Source organism: Mandrillus leucophaeus, unplaced genomic scaffold (genome assembly GCF_000951045.1).
Source record: "Mandrillus leucophaeus isolate KB7577 unplaced genomic scaffold, Mleu.le_1.0 Scaffold484, whole genome shotgun sequence".
Classification (NCBI taxonomy): Eukaryota; Metazoa; Chordata; class Mammalia; order Primates; family Cercopithecidae; genus Mandrillus; species Mandrillus leucophaeus.
The window spans coordinates 1,483,143-1,505,655 of NW_012105187.1; the positions used below are offsets into that span (position 1 = coordinate 1,483,143).

Consider the following 22,513-nt stretch of genomic DNA (forward strand, 5'->3'; position numbering starts at 1 on the left):
AATAATTGCCAACAATTGGTGAACTATTAGTTGAATAATGTTTGCCATCATGGCCCGAGGAGCTCTCTGCCTTTGGCCTATCATCTGTTGAGTGCTATTTGCTTGTTTCTTCTGTCTTCATTTTCTATACCTTAGGGCAGCCTCCTTCTTTAGTTGTAAAAGGTCTGCCTAAAGTGGACTTGTAATTTGCTTGCCTAAATGTAAAAATGTAATAACAGAGCATTGAGAATTTTTAACTCATACCTTACAGTATTTCTGTGATAACTAATAAAGTCAACTTGGTCCTTCAGAAAATGGAAGCAACTGCTTACTGGTTAAGGAGTTTTCAGAGGCCTGATCATCTTTAACCAAACATGACTGGCTCTTTACCCTTTGCAAAGGAAGGTTGAAACTTCAAGCAAAAAGCAGGTGAAACCACAGTTATCATAGCTAGGAACAACCATAGCAGAATGCCCAACTGATAGAGGAAAACTGAAGATGGAGAGTTGATTGGTAAGGAACACAGCCTGCAAACCTAGGGAGAAGCATTTCATAGGGACATTGGAAGAACTAAAAACCTTGTGTTTTGACAATGCTTTCATATTGTTGGAGGAAGGAATCAAGAAGTACCAGATTTATTTGCTTATGTCCTCCTCCAAAAGTTTTAATGGATCTATAATCTTTATTATAGTTTATGAGTAAAATGTTGCAAAAGGACAATTATCAGTTTTGTTCAAAAGTCCACTACCAGTGAGTGGGAGAAGTTTCACATTAGTCTGCTTAGGTAGTGGTTATAGGTAAATAGAGGCAATTTGTGCTCCGTAGTACTAAGGTGTGGAATGGAAATCCTGCCCTCGCACTTATTTATTTTTCTTCGCATGGTTATTATTATTATTATTATTATTGCCCTCTCAGGACCGCTTTCTTCTAAACTTTTGACTGGGCATAGGACATTACAGTGCAGCCTTGAGTTTGAGGATGACAAAGCCAAGGCCTTGTCATTTCTTACCATTTTATGTTGATATTGCCATCTTCAAGGCAAGTTTTTTTAAAAAAACAACTTTATTGAGGTATGACTGAGATATAGAATGCTGTACATATTTCATGTATACAACTTGATGAGTTTGGGGGTAAGTATACTCCCATGAAACCATCACCACCATCAAAGCCACAGACATATCATCACCTCCCAAAGCTTCCTCCTTCCTCCTTTATTATTATTAGTATCATATTCTTACTATTGGTGTGTGTATGTGAAGAACACTTAACAAAAGATCTACCCTCTTGGAAAATTTTGAGTATATAATATAGTATTGGTAGCTATTAGGCACTGTGTTATAGACCTGTAGTAGATCCCTAGAAGGTTTTCATTTTGTATAATTGAAACTTGGCACCCTTTGACCATCACCACCACATTTCTCTCACCCCTCAGCCTGCCAATCACCATGCTACTCTGCTTCTATGAGCTTGACTATTTTAGATTCCACATGTGAGACCATACAGTATTTGTCTTTCTGTGTTTGGTGTATTTCACTTAGTATGTCTTCCAGGTCCATTTATGTAGCCACAGATGGCAGGATTTCCCTTTTTTTTTTTTTTTTGACAAACTCTTGCTCTGTCACCCAGGCTGGAGTGAAGTGGCACAATCTCGGCTCACTGCAAGCTCCGCCTCCCGGGTTCACCATTCTCCTGCCTCAGCCTCCCAAGTAGCTGTGATTACAGGCACCTGCCACTACGCCTGGTTAATGTTTTGTATTTTTAGTAGAGGCAGCGTTTCACCGTGTTAGCCAGGATGGTCTCCATCTGCTGACCTCATGATCCGCCCACCTCGGCCTCCCAAAGTGCTGGGATTACAGGTGTGAGCCACCGCGCTTGGCTATTATTCATCCTTTTTTAAGGCTGAATAATAATTGTATCTGCAATATTTTGACTATTGTGAATAATGCTGCAATTAATATGGGAGTGCAGGTATCTCTATGAGATACTGATTTAAATTCTTTTGGATAAATACCCAGAACTAGAATAGCTGGATCATATGGTAGTTCTATTTTTAATTTTTAAGGAATCACCATACTGTTTTCCATAGTGGCTGTACCAATTTACTTTCCCAACAACAGCATATCAAGGTTCCCTTTTGTCTGCATCCTCACCAACACTTATCATTTGTTTTTTGATAATGGCCATCCCCACAGGTATGAGGTGATATCTCATTCTGGTTTTGTTGCATTTTCCTGATGATTACTGATAGTAAGCATCTTTTCATATACCTGTTGGCCATTTGTCAGTCTTCTTTGGAAAATTGTCTGTTCAAGTCCCCTGTCCCATTTTTAAAATCAGGTTGGTTAGTTTGCTATTGAGTTGTATGCGTTCTTTATATATTTTGGATATTAACCGCTTATCAGATATATGGTTTTTAAGACAAGTTTTTATTACATACTTATTTCGAAGTACAGTGTCCATTATACTTTCACTGTCCTTACTTTTCTGTTATGCAATATAATATCTTACCCAGGCAAAAGTATAAAGAACACTCAGGTTACAAACCAAAAGCAGTAAACAGATACAAAATCACATGAAAGGGAAATGGTGTGAGAGTAGAGAGAGGAGAGACATTTTTATTCAATGCCTCCTATGTTCCAAGCGCTATCAGATACTTCATGTAGTATATCTCATTTAATCCTCATGACAAGCATGACAAGAGACAAATGAGGAAAATAAGGCTGTGAGAAGTGAGGGTCAGACTCTTGCTTGGCAAGTCATCTAGAGCTAGAATTTAAACTCATATGCCAAATGTCCCATCATTTACCCAGATACATAGATATCACTCCATATCATCCTACATAAGTACATTCTGTCATAACTTTTATATTTTTTACTTCTTCTTGCAGCCAGAGAGGTAGAATAAATTGTAGAAAAATGTGGTGTCATAGAGACCAATGACTACATAAATAAATAAATGAATGGGGTATATATATATTATATACTTCCATTTCTAGACAGACTCTCTTAAAGAATCAACACACCAGCTGCTTGCATTTGCTCTTTATTTATTGGCTCTGGTAAAACTGTAAAGCAAGAAAAATTTTTTCCTCCCCAGTTTGGTGCTCTTCCATACCTCTTTCCTCTTATATGCTAGAACTTTTCTGTTGTTACTGTCAGTGCCCACCAAATATGGCAACACAAAACTATTCCTAGCAACATACTAATGCTTAAATATAGGTCTCCCCCCCTTAACAGATTTTTGGGTGTACAGTACATTATTGTTAACTGTAAGTACAATGTACAGATCTCTAGAACTTATTCATCTTGCATAACTGAAACTCTGTACACACTGAACAGGAATTCCCTATTTTCCCCTCTCTCCAGCCCCAGGCAATCACCATTTTACTTTCTGCTTCTAAGAGTTTGGCTATTTTAGATACCTCATATAAGTGGAATCATGTCGTATTTGTCCTTCTGTAAGTGGCTTAGTTCACTTAGATTAATGTCCTCAAGGTTCATCCATGTTGCTGCATGTGACAGGATTTTCTTTCTTTTTAATACTTAATAATACCACATTTTCTTTATCCATTCATCTGTTGATGGACATTTAGGCTGCTTCCACATCTTGGCTATTGTGAATAATGCTGCAATGAACATGGAAGTGCAAGTATCGCTTTCAGATCTCAACTTGAATTATTTTGGGTAAATACCTAGAACTGAGATTGCTGGACTATATGGTAGTTCTATCTTTAATTTTTTGAGGAACCTCCATACTGTTTTCCATAGTGGCTACATCATTTTACACTCCTACTAACAGTGCACAAGGGTTCCAATGTCTCCCCATTCTCTCCAGCACTTGTTTGTGTGTGTGTGTGTATGTGTTTAATAATGACCACCTTAACGGATGTGAAGTTATATCTCAGTACGGTTTGGTTTGCATTTTCCTGATGATTAGTGATGTTGAGCACTTTCTTATATATGTGATGGTCATTTGTATGTCTTCTTTGGAAAAATATCTATTCAGGTGTTTTGCCTGTTTTAAAATTGTTTTTTTTTTTTCTATTCAGTTGTAGAGCTCTTAAAATATTGTGGGTATTAACCCCTTATTAGATACATGATTTGCAAATATTTTCTCCCATTCCATAGGTCATTTATTCACTCTATTGATTGTTTCATTTACTGCACAGAAGCTTTTTAGTTTGATGTAGTTCCACTTCTCTAATTTTAATTTTTTTGCCTGTGCTTTTAGTGTGATATCCAAGAAATCACTGCCAAGGCCAATATAATGAAGCTTTCTCCCTATATTTTTATCTAAGTCCTTTGTGTTGCTATAAAGGAATGCCTGAGAGCAGGTAATTCATAAAGAAAAGAAGTTTATTTGGCTCATGGTTCTGTAAGCTGTATATAAGAAGCATGGCGCCAACATCTGCATCTGGTGAGGGCCTCAAGCTGCTTTAGTTCATGGCAGAAGAGGAAGGTGAGCCAGCATGTGCAGAGATCACATGGTGAGAGAGGAAGCAAGAGAGAGATGGGGGCCATACTGCTTGTAACAATTAACTCTCACTGGAACTAATAAAGTGAGAACTCACACAATACCTTGAGGATGGCACCAAGCCATTAATGGGGGTTTGCCTCCATGATCTAGACACCTCCCATTAGGCCCTACCTCCAGCACTGGGGATCAGATTTCAACATAAGATTATGAGGGGTCAAACAAACCAAACTATAGCAATTTTCTTTAAGGAGTTTTATAGTTTCAGGTCTTATGTTTAAGTCTGCAATCCATTTTGAATTGATTTTTGTGTATGGTGTAAAATAAATGTCCAATATCATTCTTTTGCATGTGATCTAGTCTTTGTACAAATGTTTTCCCAGCACCATTTGTTGGAGAGACTATCTTTTCCTTGTTGTATATTCTTGGCATCCTTATTGAAGATCAGTTGACCACATATGCTTGGGTTTATTTCTGGGCTTTCTGTTCTGTTCCATTGGTCTGTATGTCTGTCTTCATGCCAGTACCATAAACTTTTGATTACTCTAGCTTTGTAATATGTTTTCAAATAGGGAAGCATGAGATCTGCAGCTTTAATCTTCTTTTTCAAGATTGCTTTGATTATTCAGGATCCTTTGTAGTTCCATGTGAATTTTAAGGTTATTCTGGTTATTTCTGTTAAAAATACACTTGGGATTTTGGGAGGGATTGCATTGAATATGCAGAAAGTTTTGGGTAATATGGACATTTTAACATATTAAGTCTTTCAATCTATAAACACGGGATGTCTTTCTATTTAGGTGTATCAGCAAAAAAAACCCTGTAAACTAATAAACAAATTCAGTCAATTGCAAAATAAAGAATTAATGTGTTTCTATATACTAACAACAATCTAAAAATGAAATTTACAAAGCAATTCCATTTAAAATAGTATCAGAATAAAGTACCTTGCAATAAACTGAACCAGAGATGCAAGTCTTGCTCTCTAAAAACTATAAAACATTCCTGATCTTTTAACTAAACTTGACCTATCCTCTCAGGACTCTGTTAGGTTGCGGGAAGGCTACTGTAGTAAATAAACACCAACTGAGTTATAAATGGCTTACTGGTTTGTCTTCCCACATATTGACCAGAAGTACTTAAACCCAAAGGTACAGGTAATAAGGTAATATGGACTTAACTGCTTACTGATGAAATATTTTTAAATGAATATTAAAAAATTTGTAAACTGCAACACACAATTGTTCTATTTAGCATAAAGTCTGCCTCTTTTTTTTTTTTTTTTTTGGTAGAACAGTATTTATACAAAATTACATACATTGTGAGGTATAAATACAAATAGTTATTCTTGGAAAACCTCTCTGAAATTTTAAAGTAATTCTATGAGAAGACATCATTTCAGATTTCCTAGTGTTGCATACATAACATGCCTTTCAGTGAGTCTGGATCAATATGGTTTGGCAGTAAGTGCAGTAAGGAGGCAGTGGAACTTTTTTGGATCACTTACCATGGGCTTGATGATTTGCGTGCATTATTTCATTTGATCCTCTTTCAAACTCTTTCAGCTAGGTGTTTGTCCCATTTTTCAGATAAGGAAATTAAGGCCCAGGGTAGTAGCATTCAGGTTCACTCACTGCAAGGCTGGATGTGAAGCTGTATTTACTTGCCTTGAAGCTAGTTCTTTTCCCTTTACACACTAGGTTGGAGTACAGAGAAAGGTGAGGAGATCTGAAACCTGAGTGGGGCCTTGTGAATTATAAGCCACTCTGTCCAGGAAGGTTTCCTGGAAGAGTGAGGTTGAAGAAACTGCTTAATATCCCTGAAATGGAAACATTTTAGTTACTGCCAAATGTGTAGCCAAAAATCAGGTTAAAGTAGTGGCAAAGTTAATCTTACAGGTTGTTTAACTGTCCTCAGTTGCATTTTGTGGTCTCCAAGATCACCTAATAGGTCCTCTAGAGGTGGGCCTGGGTTCCTGAGGATGGCTTAACAAGCAGGGAGGTAGGTCCTCCACATGATTTTCCTCTGGTTCCCAGCAACATTGTGTCCTGAGCATCACAGAAGGATTTAGTCTATGTGTTTTTTGTTTGTTTTTTACATTATAGAACAACCACTTCAGCTTGCTAAAAGGGCATCTCATCTCTATACAGTCACTGTGCCCTTAGGTTCTGGTTGTATGGGGATAACCTGGCTGAATGACTTGAAGATGTTCTCAAGTGTCCACAGATCCTTTTGTTTTTCCTTAATGTGCCCTTGTTGTCATTTATTCTGCTCTCCTGGGAACATGGTACACTTGATTTTCTAAATTTTCAGCTCATGATATATTTACTATTAACCAAAACCCGGGCTTATGTCATAATATGGCAATTAGTGGGAGACCTTTTTTTTTTTTTTTTTTAATTTGAAGGTGATTAAATTCATTTAGGGTGAATAGTATGAAAGACATGAGCCCTAAAGGTATTTGCAATTTGCATGGAATTCTGGCAGGTGTCAAGTTTGACTGCATTATCTGGTATCTCTTCCTGTTGACTTGTTAAAACTGGATCTAAAAAAATGTAATAATCTTTTATCCCTATAGTAGATCTTTCCATTATGATAAAACTCCTGCTGGTAGTCATTTGATGAAGAGCTTTTCCCTGTGGCTATGATCTTACTGTGTCCCTACAGTACAAACAACTCAACCCATAGTGGCTACTCACAAAGACTCACAGAACCTCTAGGACACTGTCAGTCCCAGCAAAACCTTACCCTGTTTTGTTCCCTTCCCACCCACAATGGCCAGTTACTCGGTAATTGAGCCTTATCATAATGGGTGGTGAAAAGCCCAGCGCGATTTCCTGTTGGCAGTGTGCTGATGCAGGAGAGGGCATAGCCCCTGGACACGGTTTTGGAATACCCAGGTGTCCTCTGACCTTATCCTCTGTCCTAATGAAAAACTTCCTGGCTTCTAGTATTGCGGCTCTCATTGGGGTCATTCTGACTTAATTATTGTAAAATCAAAATAGATAATAGGCAGATAATGGAAGTTTTTCGGACTTTCTCCTTCCATTGTTTTAGCGAAGGAAGAAGACACACAAATCCTCCATCCCACACTCGGTTCTATTTTGGCATCTGGTGACCGTCAGGAAAACCTGATAAACTTGAAAGTGTTGTTTCCCAATCACCTTCAGCGCTGGAGAAACGCTTTCATGCTGACTTTATCCATGGGACTGAAGAAAGGGAGAGTGTGCTCACAAGCACAAACAGGAAAGCCTTACATCACGGAGTGGCGTGGGGAGGAGTCTGCTCCTCGCTTGCTCGCTCGCTCGCTCGCCGCGCTCCCTTTGTGGCCCGAGTCGCGCGCACCGGCGGCGGCGGGGGCAGCGCGGCGCGTGTCTGTGCGCGGCGGCCGCTCGGGACCCGGACCCGGGCGAGGCGCCGCGGGCTGAGCCCAGCAGACACTGCGTTGGCTTCAGAGCAGGGCGCATCATGCAGCGTTCGCGCACCGGAGAGAAAACTGAGAATGAAATTGCTTTGGCAAGCTAAAATGGTAACGAGAGCTCTCTGCCTTCTCCCGAGGCTTCTCTGGTGGGGAATCTTCTCCCGCTTTCGCTGGGCGTGTTTTGGACTCCCTCGGAGTGAACGGAGCAATCCGATTCCATACTTGTGAGCTAAAGCTCTCTCACTCCACTTTGTATTCCTCTCTCTCTGCGTGTCTTCTCCCTTTCAACCATACCTACTTTCTTAGCAATTGCCTGTGGTGTGTCTGGGGCCAGATGCATGTCAGGAGGGGAGAACTTTGAAGGAAAAAGAACTGTTAGTGTGGGTGAACCGCGCAGCGCTTCTGCGTCCCAGCGGCTCTTTAACACAAACCTCAGATTTAGCTGGGGACATGGAAATCCAGGGGGTCGCTGCACAGATTTTAGTAGAAACTGCCTGGTGATGTGTTGCTTTTTCTGCACTTGCCAGATTATTTTACGGAAATATAAACTTTCCACCCCCGCTAACTTTGTGGGCTCCAAAACAATGTGGAGAAAAAGACAAGCAAACCACTTCACTTCCAAAGGAGTGAGGACTCTTGGCGTTTTAAACACTTGTTTGTGTCTGAGTTTAAAATCTGCTTTCTTCAGTGACACTTTAAAGAGTACAAACTTATTCTTTTCTTTTCTTTCTTTCTTTTTTTTTTTTTTTTTTACAAAGAATTATTTTTCCTTTCAGTTAAGGGGGACAAGTTAATCAGGACTAAACTAGTTTCTTTATAAAGAAAAAGAAAGACTTCAAACTATTTAAGATATGTGAGCAAGTCTAGGAGAAATAACTAAATGGAAAAGTCCGGGGATCCTGATACCACAGGAAGGGGCTACAAGCCAAGAAAATCTCAGCATTCCCTCTATCAAAATGTGTCTTGTATTGCTCGGATTGTAATATTTATTTTGAACAGCCCATCTTGTGCCCTGAGTGCTGTTGTAAGCAGCAAGGCAGCTGGGATAGATTGTGGTTAGCAGAGAGGAAAAAATACTCTTTTTCTTTCTCTTTATCCCGTCCCTGGCAGAGCTCGATTCAGGACTGGGGTGAAGAGGTAGAGGAAGGAGCTGTTTACCATGTCACCCTCAAAAGAGTCCAGATTCAACAGGCTGCCAATAAAGGAGCAAGATGGCTAGGGGTGAGTAAAGCTGGCGAGATGGTGAACTTTGGAATTTCAGTGTCTGTTGTTCTGTGAATATCATTATTATTTAACAGAGGCAGGCTTTTTTTTTTTTTTTCTTCCTCTTTTCACTTTAAAAAGGAAAATGCTAATGACCAAGTGTTTGCACTAGCTGAACAGGTCTCTTTTTGTATATAATGTTTTCAAAAGCATCTTCCCTAGGCTTGTCAATAATTTAGAACCTCTTAGAAACATCTTGAGGTCTTTGGCAAATAGATTGGCGGTGGAGTGGCAGAAGATGACACACACAATACAGGCCCAGAGAGCAGCACTCTCTTAGACAAGAGCCATAAGCAGCTTTGCCCAGAAGGCACCCTTGTCTCTCTCTGCCCTCCCCCTGTTGATGTTGTCAGTGTCTGCCTTGCTCCTATATCTCTAGGAGGTACCCAGACTGCTCAGGAGACAGAGCATTCCAAGTCTGCATCCTTTGAGGCGTGGTAGATTTCCTATTGTGATCTCTTTTCTGTATCTTGGGAGAAGGCAAATGGATGCTTCGTACCTACTACTTTGTGTGTAGAGTGGTGGGCCTTTGGGAAAATGCTGCTTCTGTAAACAGGACTCTTTTCCACTGAGATTCTAAAATTTTGGGTGAGGTCATGCAAGTTTGTAGATATCACCTAGTAGATCCTTCAACACATCCCAAATAAAGCGAATGTGAGAAATGGAAAGCTCGGTGACAGGATCACTACTTGGGCAAGTGTCAAACATGTGGAAGAATGAAGGGATTCTTGATCTGGAAAGAGAAGTAATTCTCAGACCAGGCAGTGAGAGGCGACCCAAAAAGCCTAGAGAAAGAAAAGAATGGTTGACTGAATAGAGGGGATGGAGTGTGATTTCACCTGGCTGGCCTTATTCTAGCCGATGGGCTTCACAGTGTTGAAGATTTACGCACTTGCATCCCATCTTTAGTGGCTTGGATTCTCTGAAAATTCAGAATATTTTGAGCAGCATTCAAAGGTGGAGTGTGAAGGAGGACAGGACACAGAATTGCACAGGTCCTCGTGTTAAGAGTAGTGGTAATGTGTGACTTGTAACTCCAGGGAGTTTAAGGCAGGATGATGGCCCATGGTCGGCAGCAAACACTTCCTCTGCCATGAGTCTGCTGACACAGGCATTTGTTGCTTTGGGCTTCCCCAGCTGCTTCAACTTAGGCCTTTCCTGCTGCTGTACTTTGGGCCAAGGTATCACCCATGAGGGCCATAAACTGTTAATGAAATCTGCAGGTGTGGTCTGGAAAGATAGGAACCTTCCAGTGAGAACTAGAGGTCTTTACTTACCAAGAACCTACCTTACTCAGAATATGATTTTAAAATTAATTATGTACATCACCAGCAGACCTGATAGGGAAAGCAGAACTAGAGTTCTGACAAGTCATCACTTTGTTTTTGGTGGTTGTGTGTATGTATTTTATTTAAATGTGGCGTCCATGTGGTTTGGCCTCTAGCTGTTTCAGAATGATTCACAGCTTCTGAACCAGTTGTCTTCAGAAGGGTCATTGCATTTTTTTGGTATCAGGTTATTCCTCTCTTTCTAATGAGACTGATGTTGCTTGGGTGACTGTTTTAGTTTTTAGCCATATACAACATTAGTTATGAGTAAGTCACTGGAAATGGAGGGGTTCACTCTGTATGCCCCACATCTACAAACTGTCATGTATTTAGATGCTCAGAGTTATTTAGCAATCCCCACTGACTGTTCTCTTCACTTGACTTCACTTCTTTTCTTCTCTCTCTCTTCTCCCAGTGTTCTCAAATTTATACATAGTTCAGAGTTAATTCACCCTGGATTCAACCGTAGATATGAAATATTGAGAAGGAGGATAATGTGAAAAGATTGGCTTTAGCTGATGGAGGAATCTGTTCCCCTCGCCCCCATTTCAATAAAGTGTGATTCGCTGCTACCAGCCTACTCCTTAATTGCAAGTTCCTAGGGGCTCTGCAGCTCTAATCTACATGTTTTCTTGTCTTAGGTGTCCTGTTGGGAAGTTCTGTTTTTGTCCTTGAAAATTCCAGACTTAATTAAATGTGACTCAGCCCACTGAGCCATAGCAATTACAAAACCTTTCTCTTTAGAACCGAGTGGCTTCCCCATGTTTGTTTTCCTGTATTCCAGTACCCTTTCAAAATTCTTCAAAGTGACTAGTTTCAGAGTTACTAGAGAATGGGGTCAGGTGAGGAAATTATTGCAGTATGACAACCTTCTGAGGAAGGTGGTGTTGTGATGATCTCTCTCTCTCTCTCTCTTTTTTAACATGAGGAAACTAGTGCCCAGAGAGGTTAAATTGCTTGCCAGGGTCACACAGCTATGAAGTGGTAAACACCAGATTCAAATCCAGATGGTTAGCTCCTTGTTATGAAGAATTTCCTGGGACCTTGAGGCTGTTTCCATAGTAGTAGAAAAGAACATTGGCTCAAAAGACTGAGGATGCTTTGGGTGTGCTTTTCCCTAATGTTGCAAGACTTGAGAGATGTAACTTTCTTTTCTTCATGTCTAGAGTGATAACTTAAGCTGCAAATTGAGATATTTGTTGTGAAGCTATGTATCTCATTGATAAACTCCCCATTTTGGAGGTTTAAAGCAGGGTGCATCGAAGACATGAAGATACGTATGAGGTTATGTAGCACATGAGGGTAGGCATAGCTTTGTTACATGTCTGTAATGCTTATTCCAGATGCCTAAAAGATGGAATATAATTTTTGTATTTTATAGTACTCAGATCTCAAAACATAATTAAGATTCAATTTTGGGGAAGAGAGCAAAATAATTACATATCCTCAGACCTGAAGTATTATACAGTCCAAAACATTTAGGTCATTCTTTTTTATTTTGTCTGTTAAACTTTGTGTTCAGTTGATCTTTTAAAGTAAAACCCTGTGTTTGGAAAACTACAACCGAGTATGTCCCAGGCCCAGTTTACTTATACATGCAGCTGCATCTTTGCCCATTGACAGTGAGATTATGTTGGCAACTTTGAAAAACCAAATATTGAAATGCTGACCTATTTTCCCTTTACAATAACATCTTAGACTGGGATCATTTTACCCACCTATAATTCTCAAAGAAAAATGACTTCAATTATGCCCCAAAATTTAAAAAATCTTAGGATTGGAAGAGACATTAAAGAGCAATTCTGAGCCTAGCACAGTGGTTCATTCTTATAATCCCAGCACTTTGAGAGGCCAAGGCAGGCTAATTGCTTGAGGCCGGGAGCTCAAGACCAGCCTGGGTGACATAGCAAGACCCCGTCTCTACTAAAAAAAAAAATTAAATTAAAAAATTAGCTGAGTGTGGTGGTGTGTGTCTATAGTCCCAGCTACTTGGGAGGCTGAGGTGGGAGGATCACATCAGCCGGTGTGGTCAAGGCTGCAGTGAGCCATGATTGTGCCACTGCACTCTAGCCTGGGTGACAAAGTGAGACTCTGTCTCTTAAAAAAAGAAGTAATTTCACCCAGACATTCACTTATCTTGTGATTTTTGGAAGAGCAAAGAGTCAAAACTTGTTATTTGTCTTTGGTGCCAGTGTTGTGGTTGTATATGGACAGTGATAATGTAGAAATGAATTAAGAAAATATCAGTATCCTCTGGAAACAGGAAGTGTACCATTTCAGGATGAATACTCGAAGGGACAGAGGAAAAGCATTCAACTGTTAGGGAAGGGCTTTGGTGTCAAGAGTTCATGCTGTTGTCTTCAGAATGTGACAGACTCAGGGTCCAAAAAATATGTCAGCCTAAGATAAGTTCCAAGTGAGGATATTTGTTTTACAAGCAGGATTGTGAGTGCTAGGTCACTTCTGCAAAATTTGTGGGCAGTGGAATGACCAGTGGTTAGTCACGTCGCTCCTCTTAGTCCTGTACTGCTGTGATCGTGCAGTCCTTGTGGGAGGGCACTGGGGCCTTTCTGCCCTGTATCTAGTATTTGTCACACCGTTTCCCACATAGGCTCTTGATAAATGTTTGTGGGACCGAGTTGAAATGCAAGATAACTGGGAGACTGGTAAAGAGAGTGAAATAGAATGGAGAAAGTTGAATATATGTAGAAATAAAAGAAACTAGAAACGTTAGGTTATAGAACGTGGCATTTGGGCAAATTGTGACCAATTGTGGGTTATGTGGGTACAGTGGTAAGATAACCATGTGTCACATCTGGATTGAGAAGTTGACTCTCACTTGGATGTTCCATTCGGATTGACTCTACCTGGCCTTTTTGCGTTGTTGCTATCCATGTTGCCTTCAAATGGCATACAGTTCCTGGAATTTTCAGCTAATTTCACTTCTGGGAACCTTCTCTAATCCCCCAGCTCTGGATGAGGCGTCCATTCTGTGTCTCCCGGTCGTGCATTTACCTCACTCTGCTGTAATTGCCTGTTTACTTGTTTGTTATCTTCCGTTAGACTGTAAGCTTGCAACCATGGCCATCTAGTTGGCAGAAACTCAATACATGTTTGTTGAATGAATAGATCATGCCTCATCCTTCTTTGGGGGACTAATTGTTTTTATAAGTATGAATGCATAGTTGGTTCTCATTTAAAACAAAGTCAACATGAAGATGTTTACTTACAAAGAAGAAGAGAGGGGCATGGGAGCAAGAAAAATCAATTAGATATTGATTATAGCTGTCTTACACGCATTCGGTAACAAAGCAGGGCACAAAGGTATCAATTATTCATTTTAACGAACATTCCCCAGTGTCTTTTAAAACCAAGAGGTCTAGTTGTACTTTTCTTGCTGCTGAATGTTGAGGAAAAAAACGCAATGCTTGAGTTAAAAAGCATTGGCTAGCATCACAATTATGTGTGGTTGGAAAGTGCAGGAGTGGGATTTTAGAATTGTAAGGAGATAAGCCCTAGAGGAGTCTTTAGTTTATAGTTGATCATCCTTGTTTTCATCTAGGAAAACAGGTTTTTGGATTGCATTATATGTGTCTATTGGAATGTTTAATTTAGGCTTTAGAAAGTAGATTTCAGAATTTAGCAGCTATCTGTAAATGAACCAACTGGTATTTTTCATTTTGACTTTAGAAATATGTTTTTAAAATTATTAATCCAGTGATAGGGTAGCCTCTATCAATCAAGAAAATACAGTAAATTTAAATTGCCTGAGATATTACACTGGATCCTTTTGGTGCTTTCAGAATCTGTTGGGATCTGTGTTACGAATATGTGACATGTAATCAAGAATATCCATTTCAATTTACCAGTCCAGGGAATACCCAACTGAGTTCAAAATACATGTCAACTCCCAGCAAATACATAATGGGATAAATATAAGAGGCACATTAATTCCTTATACTTAAAAATGTATATTCTGTTAAAATAATTTTATGAACATATTTTATTCTTATTTCTGTGAAATTACAAAGAAAAAGCCTCTTGGAGTTTTACTCTTAGAAAGAAAATGAGAGAAATAAGGTAAATACTGTGCCTTTCCACTTTAGAGCTTAGCTGGAGTCTGTCACTGCCCAATCCCACTCCTTTTAGTTTCCTTTGCCCATGGCATATGTGTCTCTTTAAGCTTACCCCTTCTAAATAATCATAATCTTTTGACTATCTTACATATTTTATGTTAGGATATGCAAAAATACACTATATAGTAAAACATTCTAATTTGTACCATCATATACTTTTTACATAAAAAATTAATTTCTATGAACAGAGCAAGAAAAGTTTTAGTTAAATGGGGGAAGATAAGAAATGTTACTTCATTCCAGCAGAGAAGCTCAGCTCTGTGTCTGGGTTGCCAGCGGGTGTGACTATCTCGAGACATAGAGTTCATTTGGAGTTCTTTGGAGATTTTGGCAGTTTCTTGGTCATTTGCTAGTAAACGCATCCAGTGTGAACTCTCTCACTGCTGTTGCATATTTCTGTATGATTCTGTCATTTGCATTTGAGCCTGCTAACCTCTCCTTCCATACCATTCATTTATTCATCAAAAGCCTACTTTAAGCCAGACGCCATGTTAAATCTTGAGAATACAAAGTAAAATACTCCTTGTTCTAGAGGAACTTACAAGTAAGTGAGGGAGACAAAGTTAAATTAATTACAATATATTGTGGTAAGTGTAACCATTGCTAGGGGAGCTCAGAATCGGGGGCATTTAAATCAAATGTGAGTGACAGGTGGGCAGTCCAGGAAGGCTGCACAGAGGAGAGGGCCCTTCAGTGGAGAAGTGAGGGATGAGTAGGAGTTAAATGAGAGCTGGGACCCTGGGGGCCAGCATTCCAACTAGAGAGCACAGCCTGTGGGAAGGCATGGAGGCCTGAAATGAGACTTCCCCTGTGAGGCTCAGCCTGGGGAAGAGATAAGGGAACCTGGTGGGAAAGGGGGAGGAAAGGGGGCTGGAGAGAAAGGCATGAGTCATGTCACCGAGAACCTGGAATGCTAAGCTATGGAATCTGCTTCATCTTTAATGTTAGCATAGTCATTGAAGAGTTTTAAGCAGAGTGGCATGGTCAGATTTGCATTTTAGAATAATGACTGACAGCTGCAGTGGAGATACATCGGAAGGGAGCCAGACTGGAGCATGGGGACCCAGGAGGAGGCTTTCTTTAGTGGTAATGAGGTGAAGAAAGGGATGAGGACTTGACTGAAGCTGTGGCAGCAGAGTGGACAAGGTAGGTGGGGATGAGTGTAGGCGGGGCGCAGGGCGAGGATTCCTGGCAGGCACACTGGTTTCAAAGAGCAGGTCAGCAAAAGGCTTTCTGGAGTCAGTGTTGTCCTCTTCTCACTGGGTGAAATGTACTGGGGACTTCGGGTGAAATGTACTGGGGACTTCAAGTCAGCCTTCCTCCATATACACTAGCAAATGCCTGTGTTCCTATCAGAAGGCTCGGCAGAAAAACCAGATCCAGGCATGCCTGATGTGTCATGTCTAGAGATGAAATCTCAGTTTAGGCTCACTGTGAATAAGGCAGAAAGCACTGCTTGACTTCTCAGATTCCAGAGAACTTTGCAGAGCTGGTCGTTTCTTTTTCTTTCTTCTTTTCTTTTTTTAAAGTCTTCTGTTTCCCTACACACCAAACAAATTGAATCTGCAGACCATGGAGAGAGAATAAATATGGAACCCGCAGGACTATGATTACAGAGTTGTATTTTAGAAAACAGCAGTTAAACTTATAATTTTGTTGTTAGGGACACAAGAAATTTTATGGTTAGGTGTCCTGGTCTTTTTCCATCATCCTACACAATGTGTTTAAATTCTGTCTGATACTCTTTATCCTAGCAGCTGACATGACTGCTCTTGGAGGCTCACTCTGATTGCTCATTCTCACTCCTTGTATAAAAGACAAATTTCAGTAAGATAGAATGCTTCCCTAGTTTACTGCTACCACCTCTCAGTCTCACTCTCTCACTTAAATACACACACAGCCTATATATTAAAATGTCTTTTCACATTTTATTTTTTAGGATTTGGTTCACCTTATAATGTCACTTATGGCCTCTTCTATATAATTGATCAAAGCTTGACTTTGTCCTGTTTTGCTTGGTTTCCCTTAATTGTGTCATTATTGAGATTGTTTGATTGACTTTACTCGGAGAACTACTTTTAGTTTCAAAAAGAATAAAAACAGAGGAAGAAAGGAAGGACTAAAAGGAGAACGAGCTGACAACATTTGGTAGAAGACACCACCTTGTAGGAAGCTCAGTTAGTCTTGTACAGAGAGAGACAGAGTCATGTCATTTCCCACTGATCCTTTTGTCTTATCATTGTAGAAGTACCTGTGTCTTTCCACTGATGTGACTGCGTATTTTTCCCAATGCTTCGGGCCTCTGCTTGGCTTGCTTCCTCAAAGCCACCTTCTCCTTTATGTTGTGCAGTGTATGACTTCTGAGGATAACAGTGGTGGTGGTTGGGGGTGGGGTGTTGCTGATGGTTCTAGATCTTTTTTAAACTCTCACAGACTCATTACCCTACATTTTCTAGCGTTTAATTGCTTATGCCATCTGTGGTCCATTCATTTGAATTTGTTTCAGCACAGTTAATCTAATCCTATGTAAACTCGCCCAGAAGTTTTTTATGTTTTTCTTTTCCGCAAAGAATTCAGCAATTCAACTTTTTTCCCTTGTTTCCTGCTGTTTCAAATACTCATTTTCATCTTTTGTAAAAATGAAGCCAAGGCTGAGTATTTCCAGTTTCTTAATTCTGAAGACAATTTGAAGGCAAAAGCAACCTTTTCTGCTAAGGGTAGGATGTCTTTGGTCAGTCATGTCAACTGAATCTCTCTGCAACCCTGTTGCTAGTAATTCTTCCATAGGTATGTGCGGTTCTTATTATGCCCATAATTTCTGGCAGTAGAAGTGATGGAGCTAGAGTCTGTGGACAATATTTATCTAAGAAAAGAACATTTAAGTATGTAGGTAAAAATAACTGAAACTGGATTAGACATTGGCTAAAAATAAAATGCTTTATGGTCATGACTTTTCCAATTAAAATTGCAATACTTGGCTGAGCACGGTGGCTCACGCCTGTAATCCCAGCACTTTGGGAGGCCCAGATGGGTGGATCACTTGAGGTCAGGAGTTCAAGACCAGCCTGGCCAACATGGTGAAAACCCACATCTCTACTAAACATACAAAAGTTAGCCAGGCGTGTTGGCGTGTGCCTGTAATCCCAGCTGCTGGGGAGGTTGAGGCAGGAGAATCGCTTGAACCTGGGAGGTGGAGGTTGCAGTGAGCAGAAATGGTGCCACTGCACTCTAGCCTGGGCAACAGAACGAGACTCCATCTAAAAAAAAAAAAATTAAATTGCAATACTTGAAATTGTTTATTGAGATAACTGATACTCCTAAATAGAAAACTCAGGTAATTGAAGCATTTGGTTAGTTTGTGAAGCACAGGGAAAAGACTTGCCACTTTCTGTCCAAAGGCTGATTCCTTCTAAAGACATGACACAATAAACATGTCTGTTTTAAAAATGACTTTAGGGCCCGGAGCCATCAAGGCCTGGCTAAGGAATTAGCTTAGTTGGGGACTTTGTAGACACGGGCACCTCCTGGCTGCTTTTCCTTTTCAGGGGTATGTTCAGCAGGAACCTTGGTATAGGGAGGTAGCTTAGTGCAGTGGTCAAGAACCTATGCTTTAGATCCAGACTTCCATGCAAAACTCACCTCTGCCACATGTGAGCTATACAGGCCTGAGCTGTGAAGTTACTTAACCTCTCTAGGCCTGAGCTCCTCGCCTGTGAAGGGGAGAATAGCAGTGCCTTCCTGATGGAATGACTGTGAGGAGTAAATGAGCTGTGTATGTAAGGTGTTTGGCACGGTATGCACTCACTGAATGGTGGGGCTCTCGTCAGCACCCCCACGGTCAGGGCCCTCTCGAACCCTGCCACGGAACCTTGGAGAGACCTGGGTGGCTTTCTTACATGGGCCGCCTGAAGCTTGGTGTTCTATGTAACCCCAGATTGTGTGAGAAACAGTATTAGCAAGGTTTAAGGTATGTCATTGACATCCCTCTCTCATTTTGTACATTTGAGAGGAAGGAACAATCATGGCAGGGTTTAGTAATCCTCGTATATTAGAAATAACATCTATTGTATTTTATCTCTCTGGCTCCTCACATAATGAGAGACTGCATTATTCCGTGGGTCCAACATTTTGTGTTTGAAATTCCTTCAGTTTTTCTATAGTAATTTGTTGGTATTATTTTTATGCTTTAAAAAATATTTCACTACTTAACAGTGGGCCATATTCTGTCTTGTGTTTTGCCATTTCTGACAGAAAAATCAAAGAGTAGGAAACAGTTTTTCTAAAAACTGCTTGGTAAGCATTATGCTAATCTTTCTTAATAGGATGTAATTTAGGATGTTAGCAAATTGTTCTTGCACCATCAATTTCAAGTCCTGGACTAAACTACATGAGATAAAGATAAAATTTCTTACTGTGCTATGTGTTGATTAGCTGATACAATGCCTGAGCCCCAGTGCCTCAGCCAGGAATGAGCTGAGTTGCTTGTGAGGTTGTGACTTTCTGAATCACATGACTTTCTGAGTCTTCCATTTCCTCACCTGTGAAATGGCGATAATAACTGTTTTTACTCTGCCTATGATTTTTGTGAGGATCACATGAGTTAATGTATATAAAAATATTTTTTAATATGTAAGTCGTTATACAAATAAAAGGATATTCTTACTGTCATTTAATCTAGAGGCCTCTCTTTTTTTCTCTCTACTCACCACCTAAGTGCTTGATTGGCGTGTGGCTCTGTTCATTAGTCTTGCCTTTCTTCCTTCATTCCAGAGGCAATCTTTTCTACTTTCTGTTCTTCCCACTTGCTGATTACCTAATTAGAGGTGATGTTCAGCTAGGAGTAGCACTTCGTCTGCCAACACCGGTGTCCCCACTGGGATTCCAGGTGCGTTGAGAATGCAGACGGCGAGGCTTCTGTCTGTAGGTTGGTTGTGGGAAAAAATACTCCATGCTCACAGGATTCTTAAGACAAATGCAGTGGATATCTTGTGTTTGAATATGTTCTGTTTGTTCTTTGATTCTTCTTTTTCTTTCTGGTACTTTTAATTTGTTGTGAGAAAGGTGGTAAAGCTAATAATGCACCAAGGAATGGAAAGTGCTTCCATCTTTGCAGAGGTCCTGGAAAATTAACTTTTGGTCTGAAGCGAAATCCCATTGTAGGACTTGAACTTGTGACCTAATGCCAGAGGCAAGAATGATACCAACTGACCAACACTGACCCTCATAAAATGTAGACATTTAAAATACTTCCTTTGAGGAGTCCTGTCACTGCTTTCTATGTTTTCTTCTCTCTTTCAGTCATTTCCAGCAGTGTTCCTGGCCTCCCTGTTAGGAACACAGTTTTAAAGATCTATTTTTCTCACTGTCTTTCCATTTGCTGATTATAGCTGCTTCCTTCTTGCTTTCCATTTCTCTTATGTGAGTTCCTTTTTTTGTTCCTGTTCCTTCCTGTCCTTCTTCTGACCTAAAAATAGATTCCAGGGTCTTTGGCTGCTCGGCCACAAATCCGACCTTCCTTCTATTCATATGGGATCCCCCTGAGCATCTGAAGATCTTTTCCTTCTCTCTCAAGACACTTGAACGCCAGCATTCCTTCCCTGTTCATTTGTGCCTGTACTCAGCTGACTTACGGAGCTAAATGACCCTTGTACTCAGAGCTGTAACTGAAAATTAAATCTCTCCTACAAAGATGCTTACTAAGTGATTTACTTATGTTAAGTGTTACTAACAAACACTGAATTCTCCCTGAATCTACTGACTGTGTGTGGTGGTAGAGGAGAAGGGACTCTTTGTACACTGACTCAAGGCACGCGTGTAACACTCGTTTTTGTGCAAAACAATGATCCTGTGACCAGTTGAACCTCAGGAACCAGCTTTCAGACAACATACTGTTAAGGGTGTCCTGGAGGAATCTGCTGCTGTTTTGTTCCCACAGAAGCGTTTCTCAGGGACTGAAAGTTGATTAAAGTGTTTCCTCATGAACATTCTTTGGTTAGAGTTGGAAGATTATGATATTCTTTATAGAAATGACTTCCTATCCAATGTTGATCTAGACAATCCACAAATGAGTGTCTGCTTGAGGGATAAAGGCGCGTAAAACTTCAGATGACTGAGATAAAAAGTGCTGATGACAGCAGCTCTGATTTTGGTGCCCAGCCCCAACCTGAGCTCACTATTATGCTGCTTGTTACAGCAGCAGAGATGATGTTCCTCTTCTCAGTGGCAAAAGATGGTTTCAAAGGTTTCTTTCCATCTGAACCTCCAGACATAACCTATGTGGTTATGTCTCCATGAGAAGGACTGGTCCTATTCTTAGTAGAGAATCCAGAGTTTTTGGTTTCATCAGCCACAGTAAAGTTCACATTTATGTGCAGCTCTGTTATCATAGTGTCACTGCTTGGCATTGTATTTGCCTGCCCTGCTTTTCTGTTCCCTGGTTGAGTGATGAATCCTACTTACCTTTCAAGTTGCAGCTCAAATGTTACCTTTACTCTTCTACTTTTCCCAGCTTGTCTTCTGGATTAATGATCTTTTTATCTGAGTTTCCTTAGCACTTTACCGAAAGCTGTATTACAGCACTTACCACATTAAAAAAAGTTTCTCTTTGCCCTGTTCGTTTCAGTGTTTCAAGGGTGAGTGTCATATTTAATTAATTGTCACATTCCCATAACCTGGGACAGTGTTTGAGACATAGTACTTAGTGAGCATCTTATACATTGTTTGGCCTTATCTTTATTATGGAACATGTATCTTTAGTGACTTTTTTGGTATTTGGTAATATTGTAAATTCCATTTTTTGAAACAAAAGGAAAACATTGAAGCAGCTAAATTTAACTTATATTTTACACTCCAACTACTGATACAATAAAAAAAGAAAGTGATGCTTTTGCCTTATCTTTGTCATCATTGCTTGACCTATACATTTCATGATTGTATGAGAAGTGACCTAGTTTTGACAGTAACCTTTATAGATGGAATGACTTGGAATTTAGAGTTAATCCATATACTTCTTAGTGACATGCAGGTTTGAGTTATGGGTCAAGGATAGACCTCTGGGAACTCAGTTTCTGCTTTGAATTCTGAAGTTATTCTACTTAGGATTTTCATATATCATATTATATCTGGTATCTGAGGCCTATAATTGGCTTCAAACCTTCATTGAACCAGTGTCAGACCAGTAAGGTTTTGCCCTACATAACACATTTTTGTGAAGGGATCTGACACATCTCCATGAACATCATAATGAAGGTTATGCCCATAATGATGAGGCCTGTTACTCTGAGATTTATGTTGCAGGCTTGTCATGTAGTGTACTTTCTGTGGTGCACCCTTCTTACCAGAACTCACAGGCAAAAAGAGTCTTAATAAGTGACATAAATTTCATAATATTTTCCATATACATTTACATTTTCATTAGTAAAACTCAATTCCCTTGCTCTCTGGCCCTCTAACACTTTTCTTTATTCTGTGGTTTTACATTCTTAACTTTGAAATTTTTACTTTAGGCAAAATGTAAAGTTTATGTAGGAGGTTTTCAGAATTCTAGAAATTCAGAATTCTGTTTTTAGGTGCTTTCATTTACACTGTCCCAACTGTAATTGGCTCCATTAAAATCAAGTGTTCTGGGAGGCTGAAGCAGGAGAATGACGTGAGCCCGGGAGGCAGAAGTTGCAGTGAGCCAAGATCGCGTCACTGCCCTCCAGCCTGGGCCACAGAGCAAGACTCCGTCTCAAAAATAAAAAAATAAAAAAAAAAAATCAAGTGTTCTGATGGCTTCTGAACTTTCCTGCATGCTTCCTTGCCTTTTTCTTTGCATTGGTGTTCAATGGTATAAATGTTTGCTTTAGAAAAGAAGGATGGAATTTTCTTAAGGAATGCCATTCTTAAAAGAATGATGAAGCAACATTATACT

At 40.0% G+C, this 22,513-nt stretch overlaps 1 protein-coding gene across 5 annotated transcripts in view; it reads left to right on the forward strand.

Moving 5' to 3' along the window:
* Positions 1 to 22,513, forward strand: part of RGL1 (ral guanine nucleotide dissociation stimulator-like 1) — a 299,547-nt gene that overhangs the window by 164,981 nt on the left and 112,053 nt on the right. For 2 of the 5 annotated variants that reach the window (XM_011995344.1, XM_011995347.1), the window contains exons 1-2: positions 7,742 to 7,982; positions 8,985 to 9,095. The exons of 2 other annotated variants lie outside the window; for them this stretch is intronic. In XM_011995344.1, coding sequence (XP_011850734.1) covers positions 7,956 to 7,982; positions 8,985 to 9,095 — 138 coding nt within the window. In that variant the 5' untranslated portion in view covers positions 7,742 to 7,955. Of the gene's footprint in view, positions 1 to 7,741; positions 7,983 to 8,984; positions 9,096 to 22,513 lie in introns of those variants that run through there. One more of the 5 variants, XM_011995343.1, reaches the window with a different exon arrangement.